The sequence below is a fragment of the Adiantum capillus-veneris genome, chromosome 28, assembly GCF_014529385.1.
Source record: "Adiantum capillus-veneris isolate H3 chromosome 28, ASM1452938v2, whole genome shotgun sequence".
Taxonomy (NCBI): Eukaryota; Viridiplantae; Streptophyta; class Polypodiopsida; order Polypodiales; family Pteridaceae; genus Adiantum; species Adiantum capillus-veneris.
Genome location: NC_140958.1, coordinates 59,649,922 through 59,675,094, shown reverse-complemented (window position 1 = coordinate 59,675,094; position 25,173 = coordinate 59,649,922). Strand labels below are relative to the sequence as shown.

The 25,173-nt window shown below is 45.2% G+C and overlaps 1 protein-coding gene across 3 annotated transcripts in view; it reads right to left on the bottom strand.

The window, feature by feature from the left end:
* LOC147420520 (phosphate transporter PHO1-3-like) overlaps positions 1 to 25,173 on the bottom strand; it is a 174,442-nt gene that overhangs the window by 75,216 nt on the left and 74,053 nt on the right. For all 3 annotated transcript variants that reach the window (XR_015187064.1, XM_086505182.1, XM_086505181.1), the window contains exons 5-8: positions 22,340 to 22,411; positions 22,094 to 22,223; positions 3,799 to 3,937; positions 3,467 to 3,716 (exon numbers count right to left, since the gene is read on the bottom strand). Coding sequence is in view for 2 of the 3 variants with exons in the window: in XM_086505182.1 (XP_086361308.1) it covers positions 3,467 to 3,716; positions 3,799 to 3,937; positions 22,094 to 22,223; positions 22,340 to 22,411 (591 nt within the window). In the remaining variant the exon portion in view is untranslated. The remainder of the gene's footprint in view (positions 1 to 3,466; positions 3,717 to 3,798; positions 3,938 to 22,093; positions 22,224 to 22,339; positions 22,412 to 25,173) is intronic.

Here is a 25,173-nt window from a genome sequence, read left to right as displayed (position 1 = left end):
CAGTAGAAGAGAAATCGGCCGTGCTCTGATACCACTATAACAGACTTGGACACTCCCAAGTCAAGAATCTACCGCGACAACACCAAATAACCACTTCAAAATAGTTCACAGTTCACAATTTTATTCGACACTGGCCCGGCCGAGTTCCGTGCCTAGAGATATTGGCCCTAAAGACTGGCGCCCCTTTCGGTATTTCTTTTTGTATTAATCTGAGCTCAAAGTACAAGAGTGCGGACAAGCGCTCTCACTCGGACTCTGCGTCCAGATGCTCTGAGTTGTGAGAGGCCTGCTCACATATTTAAAGTTACAAGGGATGCTAAAAGCAGAGCCCAAAAGCTGCTAAACTCAAAAGATGAAAATCCAAAGGCTTTTGAAAAATAAAGCAGTTTCTCTCTTTCTCTAGTGCTTTAGTAAAATAAAGCAAAAAGAATTCCCTCTCTTTCTAATCTTGCGTAGAAAATAAAGCACAAAAGCAATACCAAAAATTTGTTGTTGGTTCTGCTCTACTGCCGAAAATCACGCGGCATTTGCGGGGGGCCATACAACTGCCACGTGTCAGCTTTGCCACGTCAGCAAATTAGGGTTTCCTGCCATTTAGGGTTTCCTGCAGCCCTAGACAACCACGTCACAATTTGCCAGTTAGGGTTTCCTGCAGCCCTGGACAGCCACGTGTCAATTTGTGACATGGTACAACTTTTTGAGTTTTCCTTGTGGCTAGCTCGGCTTCAAGTTCTCCAGCAAACTGATCATACTCAAAGTCCATCTATTTCAAGAATTTTGGATGGATTAAATACTTTGTGGCTGCTGGGTAGAAGAAGATAAGTGTCGTGACGCCATTAATCCTTCCATAAGCTTTGCATAATTAGTTGGAACCTTCAAGAGAAATGCCATAAATGTCGGGAACAAGTCCCACCGTAGTTTTAGCTTTCTTAGTAGGCAGTTTCTTTAGAGGCTTATCCACTATAGTAGGACAAGTATAATATTTGTGTCATGTCTAGAAACATTCAAAGCATCCACCTCCTTGTTGCAGAGTTTTCGTTGGCGTTGTTAAACGAGGTCTTGCCGGTTAAGCCAAGTTGTCGCAAGAATCCCAAGAATTTATACAATGTGGTCAAGGATTCTAAGCAAGCTTGTAACCAACTGCAGCATGATCCATAAGCTCTTGCATAGTAGCACTTCTTTTACATAGTATTCTTGTAAAGGTGATGGCAGTCCAATGGCATAGCTTTCACATTGGTCCTCCAAGGTTATCAACTTGAAGAAACACACTAGCGGATACACATGAAGGAACCTTTGGTTGTAGTCTTCCATGGTGTCCCTGACAAGAATTTTCAGGTTACACGAGCCTGCTAGAAGTTGTACTTCAAATTGGGATATTATGTGGTTCCAAGCAAAAAGATTCTTGAAAGCTTGCCAAGTCCTTGAAGCATGCGGTTTGGTAGCTATAAGACTTCACCATTGCATAGCATTATCTTTTAGAAAACCCGCGGTTTGAGAGATCTTTGATTCTTCCGTGTAGTTCCCCAGGGCATAGATATTATCAAACTATTACAGAAATTGTAAAGCTTTCTTTCTATGTTTCACGCCTGAAAAGGTGAAAAGTTTTAATGTAGATCCCCCATCCTAGAAGTCCTTTGGCTGATGGGGTGCAAAGCGAGGATAAGGGTAGTAAAGATTTACACGTAAGCTCAAGTCTTTGTGAAACCCTTGTATCAGCTCTTTGGTCGTAATGCACAAGTCACTCGAACAATACTTGACTTTTAATGGAAAAACACTAAGCTTGAACTTGAAATAATTTTTTATAAACAAAAGGCGCAAATTAATGGAGTTCCTTTTTGAGAAACATTGACCTCTCAACTAGGTGCCCTTGCCCATGTTTCTTTGTTTTATTGATCAAGTGTCAAAGTTACACTGTTGGAGTGTACGCATACTCCCTCTAAGCCATCCACACAATTGCAAATCTGACACTAATGGTATCCCCACCGCCAAGTGCCTCGCTTGCCATGTCCGTGTGCTCCCACATCAAACTTGTCGTACAACTCAATTTCCTTTCGATCCAGTGCAGACATGCCATGATACCATACATAGGTCCTTGAGAATATCCCTGAAAACCTGGGATCATATCATATGGAGAAGAAGTACCTAGTCTAATTTTAAATCTGAGTAGTCCAAAAACAATCGAGTCATTGCTGCAGCTTTTCTACTTGAAAACATCTCGATGTTAGTCATTGGAACCTTCTGCGTCTTCTTTGTAGTCGAAGGTTTTATCTGCTTTTCTCACCGAAGTGGTTCAAACGCTATCATATCAATAGGATCTCTGATTGCTGATGTTCCTTCTTCTGAGGAACTAATGGTGCGATCACCTCTTTTCACTGCCAAGAAATCAACTCCATGCTTTCTGCTGATAGAAACTTAGCAAAACTAGGATCCTTTGAATAAACAAGTAATCCAAAAGAATATCAACCACTGCTTTTCTGTATTGCTCTATCTCTGAAGGAAAATCTTGCTCAGTCTTGAACTGCCCTTCCTCAGCATCCTCTACCACTTTTGCAACTTCTTCTTTTTCCTCAACTTTGTCAAAGTCTTCGGCTTCCCCAACTTTGATAATCCTATTCCTCTTCCAAATGCAGATTATTCTGAGAAAAACAGTCGTCTAAGCTCTGACACCATTGTAACGGGCAACTCACCTAACAAGGCAGTAAATTGCAACAATACTAAACTTAAACCGAAATTGAACATGGAATAAACTGTAGACAAGAAACACAAGAATGGGGGAGTTCCACCGAAGCAAGGACTAGCCCCTCAGTTGTCAAAGTTCCGATTTTCGGTGCACCCTCCACACAGTTGTAAATCTAAGAAAAATAATAACTAGGCCTCACTTTCATAGGCACCAATCCCCAAAAGCCCAAAAGCGATTTAAAAAATCAAAAGTTATTTTTCAAGTGCTAAAACCACATAAAATCAACCAATATCAATTACTGTTGCTCAAAAGCAACCAAATTTATCTACTTTCAATAACTGATTGCAAAAGAGATACAACTATTGGAAAGTCCACACTCCTCTGAGTCATCTACAACAGTCACAGTCTGATGTCTAGTATAACCCTGGTCACAGTTTGAATCATTTATAATTTTTACACAAAAACCCAGGAAAAAGAAATCCAAGAGAACCATTTTTTTCTCTTTGCCCTGCCAATGAAAAAAACCTGAGAATTCTTATGAAAAATGACTGAAGACCCCTTTTGTAAGTTTACAGTCAAGCTGCAAAATATGAAGCAAAATCTAAGCAATTTCTTTCACAAAGTGACAATTTAACTCAGTCATGGTTATAAAACAAACTTCTAGCAGCAGTTAACATCTAATAGCTGACAAAAAATGATGCAATTTTGCCAACATGTAAACCAAGTTGCCACATACAGCTGAACTTTTCATGAGTAGAGTTGTGAAAGGATTGCTCTTTTATATACCATCAATACAAGAAGAGGTATAATGGCAGTGTTGAAAGGGATTGAAGGACTCATGCAGGCGATGAAATGGCCCAACAGTCCACCGACAACCAACATTGTCAAGCCACTCGCCACAAGCAGCACTTCTCGATACTTCAACTCAGTATTTGTGGCAAATTCAAAAATGAACGCGTAGTTTATTCTCTTCTCCCTCCACATAAACAAATTCCATCCATACATGTACAAGTGTAGCACTACCAATGACAAGAAACTGTAGTAGATAAAAAGTGATCTTAGAATTGTAGTGCAGAATCCTTTTTTTCACACAAGCCTTATATATACCAAATGAGTACCTGAAGACTGGAAAAATGGTATCCATGTAAACGTTTTTTCGGGTTTCCTGTGGGGAATCAGCTGCTGAGTTAAACCCGTTGAGATGTAAAAGCACACCAAACGTCAACAAACATGCTACGGAGCATCCAATAAAAATTCCTGTAGTAGACAAAAAGATGAAGACGGGAAACTAAGAATCTTAGTGAAAAGTTAGTTTTCCACTGCAAAATTCAATCTCTTTGCATAATGAGCTCTTTTTATGGTTATGGTCTCATCAAACATCCTTGTTAGGCAAGCTCTTGAATTCAGAGAGTTAATATGCTACCCAAAGTCCTTCCCGAACGATGATGAAGTTTCAGCTGAAATTGTAGTGGCCCCATGGGTCAATGGCTAAAGCCTCATCCATGAGTTGCTAGCCTCACTCTCAGACTCTGCCTTCAGATGCTCTGAGAAGTGATAGCCCAAAGATTCTTTTAAAGATTTTAAAAGGGATGCCAAAAGCTTCAAAAGCTGTCCATAAAAACTGCCCCTTAAGGATAGGCTTACAAGAATAAAAGCAACTTAAACTCTCTCTCTATGGTTATCTTGCGTAAAATAAAGCAAGGCCCATTGCATAGCTTTCTTTTCTTACGCACTGCGTAGCCAAAAGCTGCCTTAAAGAAAACTGCCGTAAACTCTGCTGGATTTCCACGTTCTCCAGGGGCTGCCGTATAGCTGTGCCAATCCAGCATTTCAGCGTGCAGACACATCAGCAGTCTGCATATCTAAGGGGAAGGTTCCCACAGGGCAGAGCGGGTGTGTGTGTGTGTGTGTGTGTGTGTGTGTATGTGTGTGTGTGTACCGGGCAACCTTTTTTGTGCAGCAGCCACGTCACCAATTTGTGGCATACCACCCTCATGAAAGCATTGTAATCGCCCTCGATTACGCCTGCAAAACAGACAGAAGCCATAAACTACCTTAGCAGACACTGACTGTTAGTACCGACGCACTAGAAACACACATCTAGCACATGTACCAATCGACAGTCACATTATAGGACATCACTAGACATCACAGGACATCACATGACAAATCACATTCAACATTCATCGGATCTCAGACCATGATTTATCGGCAATGCAATTAGCAACCGCATCTAGATCCACTCAAGACCTCATCGATGCCCAATTGACTAATCCCTATTGCAACCATGTCTATCGAGATCATTTAGACCAAAATGCTGCAGTCATTTCGTCTATCAGTTCCTGCACTTAAACAACTCAAGAACAAATCAGTTTCATATTATCCGGAATTCCATTTCATAAAGTCAATGACTCTAGTTTTCAAAAATTGAGGCATCTGTTGACAAAAGAGCGGAGTAACTCCCCTCTTGTGCAAACCCACTGCACCAGATCTCCGGCCAAGCTGAATTCAAGGTTCCATTTGGAGTAGACTATGCTAAACCAAAAGCTTCAAGGTAAAGTTTCACAATCTGAGGAGTATTTGCTAGGTCCTCCTCCTCCATCCACTTCGCATCCAATGCAGGATAGTTCTTGAATTTAACCAAGAACCACCTTCTTACTTTACCCTCATTCTTTCTGTCCTTATGTGCCAAAATCTGTTTAGGAACAAGGATCTCCTCGTTTTCTTCCACTTCGGCACATCACCTTTAAAAAGTTTCAAGAGACTCACATGAAATGCATTGTGAATCCTCCAAGTGTCAGGCTGTTTCAATCGGAAGGAGACATCATTGATCTTTTCGAAGATCTGGAAAGGTCCGTAGTATCGCATATTAAGCTTTGGAAAAATCCTCTCCTTTCCCTTTTTCTTTCTCAGGCGTGCCTTCTCAAAACGTAAGAGCACCCAATCATCCTCCTTCAATTTCAAATCGCGACAATGGCAATCTACTGTCTTTTTATGTCTTTCTTGAGATTTCTGCAAAGCCTCGCGGACCAGGAATTTTCTGCAATGGTTTCAAGAATTTTCAGTCATGGAGATTCTTGAAGAAGGAAGAAGCACAACTCTCAACGAAGTTGAAGCATCGAAGGAGCCACAGAAGACTTTGTGTCGCTTTCGGCGCGGCCCAAGAAGAAGGCATTGCAGACCTTTATGAAGTTCAAGTACCGCATGACCCACACATCGGAGTGGGCCAGCGAAGAGTCCCTTCCAGGATTCCGGATGTTGTTGGCGATCTCCCTCGACGCCATACAGTTCGGTACCAGTACCTCACTTTGAAAAGGAGGGGATGTCACGTGACACATCCAACCCTATGTCTCCGTGGACAAGCTATAGCATAACAGGGTTCAGTTCAGTCAAGTCAATCTAGAATAGGAAGTGTTCTGGCACTTTTGTGAGTCTTGTTCGCAGACCCTGCATGTCCAGACACTTAGATTAGATGCACATCCTCTGGTTGCACATAGTACGATCATAAGCATTTCCATCAGAATCCATCAGAGTCCTTCAAGGGAATTTTCCAGTGCATTTAGCCTATTTTCCCTATTTTTGACATTTTTCACTTATTATTTTTAAGTGACTTTTGTTGGAAAGTAGGTAGGGCAAATTGAGTAAGTTTGTATATAAGAAAACCTAGGCTAGCACTAATTGGCAGAAGACGCAACAGGAGCACCTTGCTCAACAGGCAACTTCTCAGCAAGACCAACCCCCGCGGCTACTCTGGCGTTTTCTCCACAGAAGACCTAGCGTTTTTGCATCAGATCAGCCTCGGCGATTTGTGCACAACAGATCAGCCCCGGCGTCGTCAAGACACAGCAGATCAGCCTAGCGTTTTGCATTTGCAGGACAACCGGCGACAGTAGTAGATTTTCAGCCCTAGCATTTTTGCATCTACATTATACCCCAGCGTTTTGCAGATTCTCCGCGACGGAACCTCAAGAACCATCAGCGTTTTCAGTTTTCAGCCCTTAGACGCCGCAGATCAAGTCCCGAACCTAGCAGATCTCACCTTCCCGCAACAGTTCCTCGCCACACGGTCAGTTTCCGCAAGGTTTACAGTTTCAGCCCGGAAGACGCAGATTTCAGCATCTGCGTTTTCAGCACGTCGTCGTCGCATCGTCGCCATTGACATCGTAACCGACATAGAGTCAGAATTCAGCAGATAGAAGATTTGCGATTTCAGCCATTAGCGTTTCCAGATTTCAGCCCGTCTTGTCGTCGTCCTCATCGTCGTTGACATCGTCGGCAAGTCCAAGCATTGTAGAGATTTGTGCAATCGACCGCTCTCGCCATAGAGAGTGGGGCCTTCGGAGGAGGGTTTTACGTCGTCTTTGGTGTCGTATTTTCTTCTCTCTCTATCTCTCAGTCTCATGCACTTCCATTCACAGTGTCCATTCACTTTGTTTGTGTCCATTGCACTCTCTCACTAAAGGAACGGAAGGCTCTCCCTTCCTAAGGACAAGGAACCTTGAGCACAGTTCGGAGCACTCATCTTGAGCAAAGTTCAAACACTCATTCTGCTGCACCTTACAATCCCGCTATTGTTTCTCCATCCCGTATCCGTGTGAAAATGTCTGCAAGATCTGTATCTCTGGCATACTGATCGATCATATCCTCGAAGCGCCTATGATGTATCGTGGAAATAGCCAGAACGAACGGTTTTCGAGACAAAGCATCTGCCACCAAATTCTTCTGTCCTTGCACATGGACAATCTAGAAGTAAAACTGTGACAAGATGTTCGCCCACCGCATCTTCTTTTCCAATAGCTACTTCTGTGACAAGTAGCGTAAACTCTGATGGTCTGTACAGATAGTAAAATCCGCCCTGAGTAGGTAATGCCGTCACTGAGTAAGAGCATGGATAACCGCCAAAAGCTCTTTCTCATAAATCTGTGCTGTCAATTCCGGCCTTGAGAACAATCGGCTCTTGTAAGCAATGACATGGCCTTCTTGCATTAAGACCGCACCCAGACTACGATCACAAGCATCACAATATACTTCAAATGACTTCTGCAATTCCGGCAAAGTCAAAACTAGTCCGGTAGTCAATTTCTCTTTCAGTGTCTGAAAGGCAGTCACCTCTGTGGATCCCCACGAGAAAGGGACTCCTTTTTGTGTCAAGATATGAAAAGGGGAAGCAACCTCTGCAAACTTCCTAATGAACCGCCTGTAGTACAAACACAATCCCAAGAAGCTTCTAACTTCATGGACATTCTTTAAATCGGGCCAATCACGGGTAGTCTCTATCTTGGCCGGATCCACCTGCACTCCTGCTGCTGACACAATGTGTCCCAAAAAGTGTATCTTTGGTAGGAAAAATTCACTTTTCTTCGCATTAATCACTAACTTCTGATCGCGTAATGCCTGAAAGACTTGAAGCAGATGGTCTCTATGTTCTGCCTCATCCTTGGAGAAAACAATGATGTCGTGAAAGAAAGTGCCAACAAATAGTCTGTACTCTCTAAAAATCCTGTCCATCATCCGGTTACTTTCTTTGACGACATCATTGTTTTCTCCAAGAACGAGGCAGAGCACAGACATCATCTGCTTCAGGTCTTTCAGGCATTACGAGATCACAAGTTAGTGATTAATGCAAAGGAAAGTGAATTTTTCCTACCAGAGATACACTTTTTGGGACACATTGTCTCAGCAGCAGGAGTGCAAATGGATCCGGCCAAGATAGAGACTATACGTGATTGGCCCGATTTGAAGAATGTCCATGAAGTCAAAAGCTTCTTGGGACTGTGTTCGTACTACAGGCGGTGCATACAAAAGTTTGCAGAGGTTGCTTCCCCTTTGCATGTCTTGACAGAGAAAGGAGTCCCTTTCTCGTGGGGATCCACAAAGGTGACTGCCTTTCACACATTGAAAGAGAAATTGACTACGGGACCAGTTTTGACTTTGCCGGACTTGCAAAAGTCATTTGAAGTATATTGTGATGCTTGTGGTCGTAGTCTGGGTGCGGTCTTAATGCAAGAAGGACATGTCATTGCTTACGAGAACCGATTGTTCTCTAGGCTGGAGATGACAGCACAGATATATGAGAAAGAGCTTTAGGCGGTTATCCATGCTCTTACTCAGTGGCGGCATTACCTACTCGGAGCGGATTTTACTGTCTTTACAGACCATCAGAGTTTGCGCTACTTCTTGTCACAGAAGCAGCTTTTGGAAAAGCAGATGCGGTGGGCGAACATCTTGTCACAGTTTCACTTCCAGATTGTCCATGTGGAGGGACAGAAGAATGTGGTGGCAGATGCTTTGTCTCGGAAGCCATTGGTTCTGGCTATTTCCGTGATACATCATAGGAGCTTCGAGGATATGGTCGATCAGTATGCCACAGATACAAATTTTGCAAATATTTTCACACGGATACGGGATGGGGAGAGAGTAGCAGGATACTCCATTCGGGAACACTACTTGATGAGAAAGACTATGTTGTGCGTTACACAGCCGTTGAGGGAAAAGGTTATGACTGAATGCCACTGTCCACCTTTTACGGGTCACCGCGGCATTGCTACCACCATGAAGGGGGTAGAGAGATACTTCTTTTGGCTGAGGCTCAAAAAGGATGTGGAAAGTTTGTGCGTAGTTGCTTAGTATGCCAGAAGGTCAAGTTTGACAGGCATAAGGCATAGGCATTGTTACAGCCTTTACCCATACCCACTCGCCCCTGGGAAAGTATTGCAATGCATTTCATTTTTGATCTCCCGAGAACACAGAGTGGTCACGATGGTATCTGGACTGTTATTGACAGATTTAGCAAATAGGCTCATTTCATTCCAGTGAAGAAAATAGTCAGCCGGATCACTTAGCGAGAGTGTTTGTGGCCCAGATCTTCAGATTACATGGCATGCCCCAGACGATTGTCTCCGATAGAGACCCCAGATTTACGAGTTTGTTTTGGAAGGCAATTTGGGAGAACATTGGCACGCGGTTGCAGTTCTCGTCATCGTTACACCCGCAGACTGATGGGCTACCTGAGATTGCAAATTTAGTGGTTCTAGATTTATTGAAGTCTTATATCTCAGATCAGAAGACTCAATGGGAAAAGTACCTACCTTTGGTGGAATTTGCCTACAATAACATGATACATTCTTCGACGGGGAAGGCGCCATTTGAGATTGTTGAGGTGATGCGAAGGTTCCACCCTTCCTAAGCACGAAAGATAAGATCTTTGAAGCGGATGAATATACGCGAGATTTGGATACGGCTTTTGCCAAGGTTCACGAGACTTTGCAGAAGTCTCAAGAACGAAAGAAAAAGGTAGTGGATCGCCATCGTCGCGACTTGAAATTGAAGGAGGATGATTGGGTGCTCTTACGTTTTGAGAAGGCACGCCTACAAAAGAAAAAGGGAAAGGAGAGGCTTTTTCCAAAGCTTAGTATGTGATACTACGGACCTTTCCGGATCACTGAAAAGAAAATGATGTCTCCTTCCAATTGAAACTGCCAGATACTTAGAGGATTCACAATGCATTCCATGTGAGTCTCTTGAAACCTTTTAAGGGTGATGTGCCTGATGATGGGGAGCCTGATGAGCAACCCGAAGTGGAAGAAAACGAGGAGATCCTTGTTCCTGAACAGATTTTGGCACATAAGGATACGAAGAATAAAGGTAAAGTCCGAAGGCGGTTCTTGGTTAAGTTCAAGAACTATCCTGCATTGGATGCGAAGTGGATGGAGGAGGAGGACCTAGCAGATACTCCTCAGATTGTGAAACTTTACCTCGATGCTTTTGGTTTAGCATAGTCTACTCCAAACGGAACCCAGAATTCAGCTTGGCCGGAGATCTGGTGCAGTGGGATACACAAAGGGGAGTCACTCCGCTCCTTTGTCAACACATGCCTTGATTTAGATACTAGAGTCACTGATGTCTCTTTGAGCTTCAGGGATACTGAAAGCTGACAGTATTCTGCTGTATGACTTTAATGAAATGGAATTCCTAATTATGATACTGATTTGTTCTTGACTTCTCTAAAGTGCAGGAACTGATAGACGAAATGACTGCAACGTTTTGGTCTGATTGATCTCAAATAGACATGGTTGCAATAGGGGTTAGTCAATCGGACATGGATGAGGTCCTGATTGGATCCAGATGCGATTGCTAGCTACATTGCCGATAAATCATGGTCTAAGATTCGAATGAATGTTGAATGTCATGTGATGTCCTGTGATGTGACTGTCGATTTGGTACATGTGCTAGATGTGTGTTCCTAGTACGTAGGTACTAACAGTCAGTGTCTACTAAGATGGTTTATGGCTTTTGTCGGTTTTGCAGGCGTAATCGCGGTCGATTACAATGCTTTCAAGAGGGGGGTATGTCACAAAGTGATGACGTGGATACCGACAAAAGATATTGGCCTAGAGGTATTGGCCCCAAAGACTGGCGCCCCTTTCGGTATTTCTTTTTTGTATTAATCTGCAACTCAAAGTACAAGTAAGTCGTTGGGACTCACTCTCAGACTCTGCGTCCACATGCTCTGAGAAGTGAGAGCCCAAAGACCCTTTTAAAGATTTTACAGGGGATGCCAAAAGCAGAGCCCAAAAGCTTCAAAAGCTGTCCATAAAAACTGCCCCTTAAGAATAGGCTTACAAGAATAAAAGCAACTTAAACTCTCTCTCTCTCTCTCTCTCTCTCTCTCTCTCTCTCTCTCTCTCTCTCTCTCTCTCTCTATATATATATATATATATATATATATATTTATTTATTTATTTATTTATTTATTTATTTATTTATATATGGTTATCTTGCATAAAATAAAGCAAGCCCCATTGTGTGGCTTTCTTTTCTCACGCACTGCGTAGCCAAAATCTGCCTTGAAGTAAACTCTGCTGGATTTCCGCGTTCTCCAGGGGGCTGCCGTACAGCTGTGCCACGCCAGCATTTCAGTGTGCAGCCACGTCAGCAGTCCGCATATCCGGGGGGGGGGGGGGGGGGGGGGGGGGGGGGGGGGTATGTACTGGGCAGCCTTTTGTGTACAGCAGCCACGTCACCAGTTTGTGACACCAAGACATTATAGACGACCTTTCTTTGCAGTATGGAGGGCCATGTACAGATGATGCTAGTGCAAGTGTTTTAGAGGTAGACATGCCAAGAGGTTATAGACGACCTTTCTTTGCAATATGGAGGGTCATGAGCTGACCTGAGGAATCCTGAGTGAGCAGCTTGCAACCTTGGTGAATTCAAGGTTATTGCCTGCATATGTAAACTAACCAATAGATATGAGATTCTTTGCCAATCCTGGAACATAATAGACATTAGGAATGATTGCCTTGCGACCATTTGGGAGTTTAATTTCCACATCACCATAAGCTTTTTGCAAGCTGTATGTTGAGAGACTTCAAGTGGATGGCCTAAGTATTTGACATTTGTGAACCACTCATAGTGATGAGTCAAGTGATGAGTGGCTCCAGAATCAAGTAGCCAAGAATCGGATGACGTGGTGCTTATAGTAGCAGCGCATAACTAGAGAGGAGCATGATAGGTATCACGTCAGTAATTTGTAATCTTTGTGGAGTGAGCTTGAGCTTGATGACCACCATGATGATAGGAGTCAGCGAAAATACGGTGGCTTGTTCCCCCCATGAGGATAATACCGTGGTGGGGCAGGGAGGAGAGGCTGCAAATGTTGATGAGTTCTTTGCTTGCTTTTGCAGTCTTTCTCCAGGTGACCATAGCAATGACACTTTCTTCTTCAGGCCTTGATGTTGAAATTGCTTCAACGCAGATTGAGGCTTCTAGGGATTTTTGTAGTATTTAGTAGTCCTAGCTGTAGCAATTGCTACAGATTTCTGAGAGCCAAAGCTTTGCTTGCATAAAATCTCCTCTTGCTAAATCTTAGCCACCAATCCTTGGAGTTGCAAGTTCTCCATAGTGGCTTGAGTCGTGATGAATGCTCTCCAAGAAGCTGGTAGAGAAGTAGAAGCATACATTGCAACCTGGCAGTGGCTTCACTTTCCTCAATGTTGATGTTGACAGTTTTTGATTAAGGGGACTTGATAGATGAGGTCAGTTTGCTTATAGCTATGCTCAAAGAATTGCCAAATGTCTTGAGCATTGGTAAGATTTCTGTAGTGGAGATAATGTGTTGTGCTCTCTATGGTGGGTGCTCCTCAATGCAGTGTGCGTGAGATCTCACTCCACAGAATGAAAACACAGAAGACAATGAAGAACAGACAACAATAGCAAGACATCAATCGTGAAACCTGAACACTATGAACATCGACTAACTCAAAGAAACCAACACAGACTTTGGCATGGCAGAACATTCCGCTCCAGCCCAGAACTGATGGATACAATAGGGGTGTTGAGGCTCAGCTGTGCAGGGAAGACGTGAAGGCGTGTTGTGCATGAACTCAAGATAATAGACTCCAAACTACTGACCACACGAAAAGTAGATCCCTGATCCAAGCCCACTACGGATATATACAAGAAGAGCCACCAACGGCTGCAAATATCTACTCCAGCTAAGCCTATCTCTGAACTATGGAGGTGGTGCACTGGCCACGGTGTCAACTAGACCACCACCTTTATCCGTGCCACGTGTCACCGACCGGCACGAGAGTCCGTCCAGTGTGAAACCCGGCCAACTGTGACTAATTACCTGTCCCGTGCCAGTGACATTGTAGCCCTGCTACAAGTTGCCCACCACAAGACCATTCACCGTCTCGGTGAGAGAAACAACTGAAACTTCTAAAAGACTATAAGACTGCAAAAATAAACCACTATTGCACTACCATGGTGAAAAGACCTTCTTACAGTCACCCAAAAGAAAGAGTAGTCTCCACAGCCGCACCCGAAGTATCACTCTCTGGAGGTGGAGCCATCAAATCAATGGTAGAACCCGCTGCTGGACTAGAGGTTGTTGGGTTCTACTGTCCATAACCTTGCTTCCTGTAAAGGAGCACCCACCTGCTCCTAGGCAGAGGGTAGCACCTATCCGGTAGTGTCCGGTAGTGTACTGAGGACGTCGAGCAACACAGCCATGGCGGTGTGCACCAACAACACAGTCGCAGCAAGGAATTCTCTGTATGTGGGGCAATGGCGACGACTAAAACCCCTGAGGATACTATTGATTGTAGTACTGAACTGGAGGCTATGCGTAGAGTCCCATAATCTGCTAAGAAGGCCTGTTTGCTGCACACTACATTCGTGTCCCTGATCCAGTCCATCCATACCCCACGCCCACCGGAGCCTGGGTAGACCTATTTCCATGTAGAAGCATTTCTCGAAATCCTTGTACCTATGCTTTAAGGTCTTCAATGATTTTTGACTGAAACAGAAACTTAATTCGCCTCTGAAGTGAAGACCACAATCTGGAAAAGAACGATACAACAGAGGCTAGGCATATTTCTTAAAAAAGGACATTAGGAAGGGAAGTGGTAAATCAGATGAGAAGGCTTTATGAAAAAGAGAGAAGTACCCAATTAAACAGATAGAGACCTCAGTGCCACTTTTTAAAGGTACAAATCCATATCTAAAAGGGAGAATGTTGCATGAAAGAACACAATACATCTATTAAACAGAGCGGGAATCAAGTGAAAAACTCGCGGGACACAAGACAAATGTAGTCATCAGAAGAACGTTGTTGAAACAATGGGACAGGAGAAAAGTGAGGCAAGGACTGTGATGAAGACAATGGTGAGGTGAAACGTTAGTAGGTTAGGGAGCACACCTCGTCTAATGCGAGACTGAACGAGGAAGAAGACACGATGCAGGTTAAGTACTAGTGGGGAGAGAGTGCCAAGGTATGATTATTGTGATGGTTTATGGTGAGATGTGGTAGCGTTTGATACTTGAACCATTTACCAGTGGTAAAGAAACACCTTCTAAAGTTAGTAACTGTATTGTCCCCTGTAGTAAAATTCCTATACTATGAATGGTCCTTGCCACGCTAAGACCAACTTCTTTGCTTTTTTTTGATATCTAGCTTGATACAGTAGCACGAGTGATCCTTGCACTATTCTCCGCTTGTGACGTGGCGATCATGCCATGCTTTCCGACGAAGCTTCTCTGCTTGTAGAGCTTGTGAAGCCAGTCTGCGGTTTTCTTCTATCAGAGAGAGCCGAGAGAGGTTGGCCGAGACAGTCCCAGCTGTGACCCAGAGGCTGCCCACCCTGGATGATCGCGAGTTAAACTCAAAAGGAGCAATAGCTTCCAAACCAAAAGCTAGTTGAAAAGGAGTGTACAGCGTTGTTGCTTTGCGATACGCTCAGACAGTGCCGAGGATCGCCTGAGCCACAAAGCCGGATGCAGATGACAAGCTTTCCGAAGTAGAGCGATGAGAACTTTGTTGGTGCTCTCTGCCTGGCCATTTGCTCTGGGATAGTAAGAGCACGACTTGCGATGGAAGATTTTGTAGGTGCCGAGCAATGTGGTGATCAATTCATTCACTAAATGACTACCTCTATCACTGGTGATCTCCAAGGGGCACCCAAACCTGCAAAGTATATTTTCATAAAAGAACTTTGCTCCTGTCCAGCTAGTGCAATCTGTAGTTGCCAGTACTTCTACCCACTTGGTTGCGTAATCCGTAGCCACGAGGAGATACTTTCATTTACCTGGTTGAGCCGGCGAAGAGATTGGACCCACAAAGTCCAAGCCCCACCTTTCAAATGGCAACCATGCCATGGAAACCTCGAGGGGACGGTTGGAGTGCTTACTTGGTTCAGGGGCACATCGCTGACACACATCACACACCTTTACATGAGCAATGGTATCCCGAAATACATATGGCCACCATAAGCCACTCTGTAGAATTTTCTGAGCAGTGGTATGACCAGGATAATGGCCACCACTGGGACCACTGTGGGTGTCCTCTAAGATGTGCTCCACTTCATGGGGAGAGACACATCTTCTAAGAACACCATCTGGTCCAACCTTATAGAGCTGACCGCCAATCAGAGTGAAGGGTCGAGATTTGAACAGTAACCTTCTCTTTTGCAATGGAGAAGCATTTTTTGGGAACAGACCGGTGGATAACAAAGAAAAAACATTGTCGTACCACTCTGGGCTGGTATCAACCTTAAAAAGAATGTTATCTGAAAAGTCGTCCTCAATACCGGTACCCTCCTCACCTGTGTGAACTCGAGAGAGATGGTCGGCCATGACATGACGTTTGCCAGGACGAAAAACCACCTCAAAATCAAACTCTTGGAACAGAAGGAGCCACCGCTGCGCTCAGCTTTAATGAGCAACCTGCTTGCATAATGAACGAGACGATCCAGATTGAACTCCTTGCTAGGCTGAGTGAGGACAACACCCACAGCTGTCTGACTAGCATTTGTATGTACATGGAAAGTTAGAGACCAATCAGGGGCTACAAAATCGAAGCTTCAGTCAGGCACTTTTTCAGGTAAGCAAAGGCTTGAGCTTCAGCTGTGGACCACTGAAATGGTACAACAGCACTGGTCAAGCAGGTCAGGGGTTGGGCAACATCGGCATACATCCTAATAAATCGGTGATGATAATTTATATGGCCTACAAAGCTTTGAACACCTTTAGGATTGATGGGAGGAGGCAATCTCAATATAGCTACCATCATCTGTTGGTCTGGCGCTAAGCCTTTAGCAAATACCACATGGCCCAGCAATGTACCTTCAGTGACCAAAAAGTGACATTTGTTAGGATTGAGCTTCAGACGGCGGGCCTCCCTACACCTGAGCAAGACAGCAGAGAGCTGGGCGAGGTGTTCTTCTAGATTCTCCACTGCGGTCGAACATTGAGCACCCGAGAAGGTTGAAAAATCGTCCATGAAGATACGAAGATGATCCGTAAGCAAAGGACAAAAGATGAGATATATTGTACGGTTGAAAGAGGGCGGAGCATTTTTTAACCCAAAAGACATTCAGGTGTAAATGAAAATGCCCCAAGGAGTCACAAAATCCGTTTTGATATGATCACCCGGATGGATGCCTGATTGATTGTAACCACTGAAGCCATCCATGAAATTGTACAGTACGTCCCCTGCCACATCTTCAAGCACACACTCAATGCAGGGGGTGGGGAAACCATTTGGGATAGTTACCTTGTTTAGCGTACGGTAGTCGACGCGCAAGCGGATTTTATTGGATTGTTATTAAAGTGCGATGACCATGGGTGATAGCCGCTCAGAGTGCTCCATTGGCACAATGATCCCTGCTTCTTGCATTTTTTCTAGCTTCGGCATACTTTGGGTTGAGCTTGTAAGCCCGGCCTCTGACTGGCTTATCCCCTTCAACCAGAGGGATAGTATGGACACCCAGTTCTGGTGGGATTCCTTCCAAATCCTTGTAAGACCAGGCAAAAACATCTTTAAAGGAGTGCATAAATGAGACTACCTGATCGAGTAGCACGGGATGATACCATAACCAAGAGGCGAGGAGGATGTGCTGAGGGTCGTCAGGGTCACCTAGGTTGATTTCTTTGACCAGGCCTGAAGGTGTCGTTGGTGAGGGTGCAACAAAGGATGAAGATTGAGCTGCATCTTGCGGCTTTGAAACATCATGGGCGGGTGTCTGATTTATGTGAAAATCAGCATACTCTTCCTGTAACCAGCCTTGTGGAAGCTCCTCGAAGGGTAAATCCTCAAGACACAGCAAGGAGCCTTGGCGCGGTTGAAGAATTGGGTACAGAGGAGGATAAGGGAAGATGTGAGGCGGTGGTGAACTCTTGCAAAGGAAATTTATTTGTCCTTCTCTGGTGTGTTATAGGTTCACCAAGACCGATGGCTTCCAGTGAGGGGCCCATAGAAGTATGGTTCTCAGTGACTATCTCATTGGCATCTGTAGGGTGAATCTCACTGATCGTAGCTAGAGGAGCAAGGAAAGAGGATGGATCCTCAAGGAAGGGTTGAGTAGAGACCACATAGCATGGCAGCGATGTGGTAGCCTCCAGCCATTGCAGAAGATCTTCGTCGGACCCCTCTGGTGTGGTAGGTTGCTCTATGTCGCGCTTGGAATCCACTGACAAAGAACTATTATGAACCGCCGGATCCATACCTCCTTCAAGTTGAATTGGTTGCATTGGGGAGCCACGAGGATGAATCCACATGGCGTCGTTTCCCCAATCGTGAAGTGCCTTTGTGTGCCGCAACCAAGGTCTACCGATGAGCAAGGGAAAACCTCCCTCAACCTCGGGAAGACGAACCACAACAAAATCCAAGTTGAACGTGAAGTCTCGTACCTGCATAGGCACCTTGTCTACTATGCCCACTGGATAGACTGTCTTCTGGTCAGCCAATGTAACTGTGAAGGGGGCAGGACAAGTAGGCTGCAGACCTAAAGCCAACATAGTGAACTCTGGCATCAGATTGATCCCAGATCAACCATCAACTATGATGCCGGAGAATTTGTGCCCAAAAATAGATACAGTGAGACGAGGACTTTTGTAATCGCTGAGGGGAGTGGATGGATAGAAAATCATGTACGACTCTGAGGGCTATACGGGGAGGTGCCCGCCACTAGGCCATGCACCTGAGTACAGAGACTGAATGACTGAAAGGCTGTCACTTCTGAGGTTTGCATCGAGCCGGAGCATATCGTAAAGAGACACTTGCTGAAAGGTGTTCTTCAAGATAGCTTCTGTTGTGGGCTTGGCTCCTTCGATATGGGCTTCCTCTGGAACTTTGATCTGTTGCAAGTCAGCCACTGCTTCCAAGAAAGCTCCATCAATGTCAGATAGCATGGAGGTTGGCCTTCTCTTAGCACCAATGAAGGGCTCGTCAGTTGGATCACGTAGGCCAGGTTGCGGAAGTGGAGATGGACGAGATGGATCTTTTGGTAAGTTGAGACCAAGAGCTGCTCTTTGTGCCCGAGTGAGGACTCGAGCAAGCTCCTCTACTTGATGTGGCCTAGCCACATGAGTAGCAGGTGACGGCTAAGGGATAGTGTTCACTGCGATCAGGTTGATTTTGGGAAATGTGAATTCTTGTTGGTTTATGTTCGGGTTTGAAGACGTGGACGCGCGTTTCTTTGGACAATCTTTGTTGTAATGATCTTTAGCCTCAGGGCAATGGCGGCAAGGTGGAGACCCTTCAAGAAGAGGACATTTACTTTGGTAATGTCCATACTCTCCACACCTATAGCATAGGATGGGCCGATTGACTGGACGAAGTGGCGGATGAGATGGTCTTTGCTCTTGCTGCATAGGGTTGGCAGCTGACCTGAGGGGACACTAGTAGGACACTAGTATGATAAAAACTTTGCGATGGGAAGAAGTGTTGCATACCTTGCAATACTGGCATAGGAGGGGTTGGCAGCAAGGGTGGCATTTGGGTTTGTTGACCATAAGCGGAAACCATATGGGATGCAGGAGCTAAGCCTTGTTGAAGTGTTGGAGCGAGACTGTTGTAATTGTCTCAATCCCTTCAGATAGTAGCATTCTTTGTCATCATGCCCTAACTTCTCATAGAAGTGAGTAAGCTCGGACGGACATTCCTGCAGAGGATGGAGAACAACAGGAGATACACCAAACCATAGTTTTAGTCTCCTGATGAGCTTTGAGCTCCTCGAGCTCACGCTTGAGAGTGTCCAAAGATTCTTATTGTGGAAGCTTCTCCTGCCAAAGAGAGAATAGTCTCTCTTCTTGAAGAGATCATTGTAACTTCAGAGCTTCAAGTTCTCTACGTAAAGAGGTCAAAGGATCAGAGGGACTTTCTAAAAGGACTGAGGTGGTTTCTACCTGAGGAGAGTCGGTGAACAGCTTCCTCGCTCCTCTTATCCGAGTAGGAGCTGCAACAAACTCCTCCAAGGTGGCGGCAGGTCGGAGACTCTCCCGCAGTTTTTGTTGAGACATATTGGGAATAGCCTTCTCCACCCACTTCTTAACCATGAATTCACCCGGTTGCTGAGGAACCTTGGCGACCAAAGACTTTGTTATGGTCATGAGCTCTGCAAAAGTCTCTTTGGGCTGAAGCATCAGGTTGGCTAACTCATCCAGAACCTTTTCTTGGAAGTCCTCTGGTTTGAAAGCTTCACAGAATTGTTGTCTCAATGTGGCCCAAGTAGTAAAGTGGTTTTCTGCAAACTGACTGTACCACTTGTCTGCTAAGCCATCCAAGGTAGATGGGAATAGTACTAAGTAGGCGTCTTCGCGGTTGAGACCACCACCTTTGCAGAGAGAAACAAACCTTCGGGCATGGTCGTCAACATCCTCTGTAGAGAGACCTTTGAAAGTCGGGAACTTCATGTTCACCTTAGCCAGCACACTTGTGAGCTCCTCCATGGCTGTTTGTGCAAGAGCTTGTTACACTGGAGCTTCTTGTAACACCGGGGATGAGAACTTTATTGATGGGGGTGACAGGGGAGGTGTAGAACTGGTTGAGGGAATGGAGGTAGCTGTAGGGGAAGGTAGGGGTAATGGGGATGGTGGACTTCTACTTGGCACGAAGGGTTGATGCTTCTTGTGGTAGTACTTCATAGGACTTAGTAGTGGGCTTGACGCTCTTTTGACTACCTTGTATGTGTCATACAGTAACCAAAAGCCCACCCAAGCTTTGGGCACGAAGACCTTGTAACTTGCTGAAAATTGGTCCAATCGCCACTAGACCAAGGCGAGTGACTGGACCACTTGGCTGGACCTGGACGAAAGAGACTGGACCAAGGCGAGTAACTGGACCACTTGGCTAGACCTGGACGAGAAAGGACTAGACCAGACCGAGAGACTAGACCAGCAGGTCTAGAACCAAGCAAGTCGAGGTGAAACTCTATTGGAATAAGCCAACCCAGTAGAACCCAGCAGAGCAAGATAGATAGAGAGCTGATCTCAACAGAGCAAGACAGATAGAGAGCCGAACCCAACAGAGCAAGACAGATAGAGCACTGAAACCCAACAGCTCCTCGCCTTGACTCTGCTCTCTACACGGAGTGAGATTTCAGTTGAGGTCCCACCAGGCGTGCCAACTGTAGCATGGCAGCACACTCCGCTCCAGCCCAGAACATATGGATACAATGGGGGTATCAAGGCTCATCTGTGCAGGGAAGACGTGAAGACGTGCTGTGCGTGAACTCAAGATAATAGACTCCAGACTACTGACCACACGAAAAGTAGATCCCTGATCCAAACCCACTACGGATATATACAAACATGAAGAGCCACCAACGGCTGCAAAATATCTACTCCACCTAAGCCTATCTCTGAACTGTGGAGGTGGTGCACTGGCCACGGTGTCGATTGGACCACCACCCGTATCCCTGCCACGTGTCACCGACCCGGCAAGAGAGTCCGTCCAGTGTGAAACCCGGCCAATTGTGACTAATTGCCTGTCCCGTGCCAGTGACACTGTAGCCCTGCACAATTTCTTACCATCTGCACTTTCCTGTCATGGCAGTGCTGTATGAGCTCCACTTGAGCACTTGTATCTCAGGCTTTCCAAGCTTCATATGCCTCAATTTCGCCTTGAGGTGCTTGATCTTTGGGTGGCTCAGGCAAAGGATCTAAGCTCGAGATAATATCCCAAAGACGGAGTTGCTTCAGATAGAGCTCCAACCACAGCTGCAGACTTGGTAATTTGTACCACTAAGCTTAGCGAGCTTGTAAGAAGTAGCAGAAGCAGATGAGGAAGCTATGTCAGCCATTTCGAGGTTCCAGATTCCTTGGAATGGAGAGTTTAGCTTCGTGGGCTCGAGAAAGCAACAAGAGCTCTAGAGTGAAGGCTAATGAAGATCAATGGAGCTCTAATACCGTGTGGAAACTAATCTACTTAACCTTGACACTAATAAAAAGATAACTGAAAGACATAAGACGTACATGATAAAGACTAAGAAAAATACTGGAATAGAACATACCAAGATTGCATTCACTACTTGATTGAAATGACAGAGTACAACATGAGAGATGAAGTAGGTGTGATTTGGGACTACTCTTAGGTGACTACAATCTAGGAGAAGTAGATCCCACTGATCTAGGGTAGGTGAGTACAGTAGGTAAAGTGAAGCTAATCCAACAGGGTGATGACCAGCTGCCAGCATAACCAAACTAAAATCCAAAGCCTGGTTGACCAATAGCTAACCTTAAGAGTCCAGGGAGTCTTATTTTATTAGCCCATTACCTAACCGACTGGGCAAAAAGCGACCCAGACAATCAAAGTACAAAGGGTGCAATGAACATCCCTAGCCAAGCGTCTGCAAGGCACAACAATGGTGTGATCTCAATGTCACCTTTACAAAAAAGACAGAAACACATTCGTACTAGGTTTACATACAGACTCATCTCTTTCCTAAACCGTAATGTACATAGAACAAAGCAAAATCAATACTCTTCCGGTTACTATAATCTACATCGTCCTCAAACAGGTTATCGTCCATTCTTTAGTAGCCTATGCAATCAGCTTCAAAACCCTTTTACCTGAGTATTTTAGTTTTATCACAATGTCAACAGTAAGTTGAGTACATGTTCACCGCCAACCTAGAAAGAAAGTGATTGTATGAGATGACTTTTGTTGTATGGGACGCAGAAATGTCATCGCCTTCTTGTGATCTCCCTGTGTAAAATAGTTTGTAAAGATCTTTTCCACTTCATCCATCATCTTCACTACCTGAAATGACAGGGATTTTCTGATGAATCAGCACAAAGTTTTTGCAAATTTAAACTCAACGTACTTAAAATGTCTTGCAAAACCTAACCAAAAGAACTCCTACGTAATACTCTTACCTTATCGGAACCATGAAAGTATGCTCTTTCCACAACTTTCATGTACGTTATTGAAGCATCCCTTCCTGTTATCTGCAAGAAAAGAGTGATGATTAAATAAAGAATAACCTTATAATATCAAGAATCATTTTATCAAGCACTCACTGTTATTAGAAACTGAAGGCATTCACATAACAACTGAACGACAAAACTTAAGGATTCAACCTAGTACTTATCATGGAGTAGCTGATAGATTAGAAGGAGAGAATAGAAAGATCAGTCAATCACATAATCAAAATCATTACATTACCTTGCATTCATGTAGGTGACTTTGCGTTATTAATGGTTCCTTTGCATTGATAATGAATCCTTTCTCAAAATGGGGGGGGGGGGGGGGGGGGGGGGGGGGGAGAGAGAGAGAGAGAGAAATGAAATGTTATATTAACGTCTTCAAAAGGCCAAAGTGACCTATGAGACCGGAGAGAGAGAGAGAGAAATGAAATGAAATGAAATGTTATATTAACGTCTTCAAAAGGCCAAAGTGACCTATGAGACCAGAAAGTTACAATGTGGTGGATCTGATACAAAGTCAGAGTCAGAGTAACAAGATGACAACAATGACAAAAATGAAATGACAAATGTCACAATAAAATACTATGGAATCTTAAACTACTAGGTGTGAACAGCAGCTAGCTGGGATAGCTAGATCACAAGAGATCTAGCATCGGTCGCTGGCGGATCTCATCAATCTCCTCCATGGTCAGTAGTCTGACCGGGTGTCGTGCATGTCGAGCCAAAGTGATCCGAATCCTCTGATGCAGCCTCCGTCGATGCTGTGTAGTCCTCCGCAGTCGTGGGCGTCTGGATCTTCCAAGCTCAGTCGCTCGGTCGATCAGTGTGCCTCTGGTGTGAGACGACGAGCTCTGTTGTGGTAGTAACTCCTCCGGGTGTCCAGTGGCAGCTCTAAAGAAATCTGTGATCTGTCTCTGGGACTGGCTAGCCTCCCCTCTCATCAGGCTCTCTCTGTGTCTGCGTAGCTCGAGCAAAAACAAACCCAAGCATCTCTGATCCTCGTACTGCATGACTCTGGAGAATGGTCCAAAGCCCTCTCTGAACAAGCAATGGAAGCGGCCTCGTATCTCGTAGTAGACGGGGCAGTGGCATGTGTAGTGCAACTCTGTCTCAGGCTCGATGTCACACAGGGGGCATGTCCTGGCCTCTGTTGGTACTCCGCTGTATCTCCCAGTCTCGATCCGCAACTGGTGTGAAGATGTACGTATCTGGCCGATAGCACATCGTATCCCATGAGACAAGTGGGTGTCCATGTATCTTGGCCTCGTCACAAAGCCATCAACCGTAAGCTGGAGGAGATGCTCTCTGTAGAAAGCCATCTTCGTGCCCAACTCCTGTGCTGGCTATATCCATGTCCTCCTGGTGTCTAGCTGAGTCAAGTCCTGGCGGATGAGCCTGGTGATCTCGAACTGTGTAAGAGTCAGAGAGGGTGCATCCAGTGAGTACTGGAAGGGAGGCAATCTGTCTATGCTGAACCCATGCGCCTGAAACCATGATGTCATCTCCCCATACCAGCATGCTGTATCTCCCTGCATGGCTAACTGTCGAGAGGACTCAAGTGCAAGGCGAGCATATCTATCTCAAGGAAGTTCCCACATGCGGTGTATGAAGGAGACCGATCTGGTGAGCACCTCAACCACTAGTAGGGGGGCAGCTAGCTCTGCTCGAACAATAGCACGTGGTACTGAGGCCTTGGCTCTAATGAGCCGCGAGATCATAGAGAGCAGAGGCTTCTCCATGTCCCCCATCCATCACTGCGGCCTGTCCTCCTGTGATGATCTAATGAAGATCCCCAGATCTCAGCTCCATAAAGTAATGCAGAAGCCACCAGAGTGTCAAAGAGCCAGAGCTTTGTCCTAGGCTCCTGAAACTGAGCCTGTGAACACATCCTTTCCAATCTCCCCAATGCTGCATGGGCTCTGGTCAATCTAGTCTCTGCTGCCCTCCTCAATGAAAATGTTGGCCCACTAAAAACCACTCCGAGGTAAGTGTACACATCTGTATACTCCACAGTCGCCTGGCCGTATGTGAATGCTGGTGCTGACCTCCTGATCCACTGTGGGGTGGTATTAAATACCATGACCTTGGTTTTACCAAGGTTGACGGACAAACCACTTTCCTGAGCAAACCTATTCAAAGCATCCAAGTGACGTTGCATCCCCTCCGGAGAGTCGGAGATCAACACAATATCATCAGCATATAACAATAATGGAATCCATGTCCCTGCCATCTGTGCACCTCTATCACCATCTCTCTCAATGTAGTCTGAAACCTCATCCACATACATACCAAATAGAGTAGGAGAGAGCGGGCAGCCCTGCTTCACCCCAATAGTGGAGTGAATCGGGGTGGATAGACCCCCTGAGGTGCGTACCTATCCCACTACTGACCTGTATAATGCCATGACCCCCCAAATGAGCTTTGTGGGGTACTCCCATCTGCTGTAATCTGCGCATCAATCTAGCTCTAGGCACTGTGTCAAAAGCTTAGCGGAAATCCACAAAGCTACAATAGATCCGTTTCCCACGCGATCTACCCTCCTCAATGATGGCTCTTGAGTGTCAAGATATGGTCAAGACTAGAAAAACCCCTCCTGAACCCTGCCTGCCCAGCTGCGCGTATCCCCTCCCTCTCTGCCCATCTACTCAGCTGCTGCTCAAGAATGGATGCGTACAACCATGCCAATGTGTGTCCAATCATGATAGTGCGATAATTCCCAGGCTCCATAGGGTCTCCCGACTTGAAGATAGGTACAATAGTAGATAGGCTCCAAGTATCAGGCA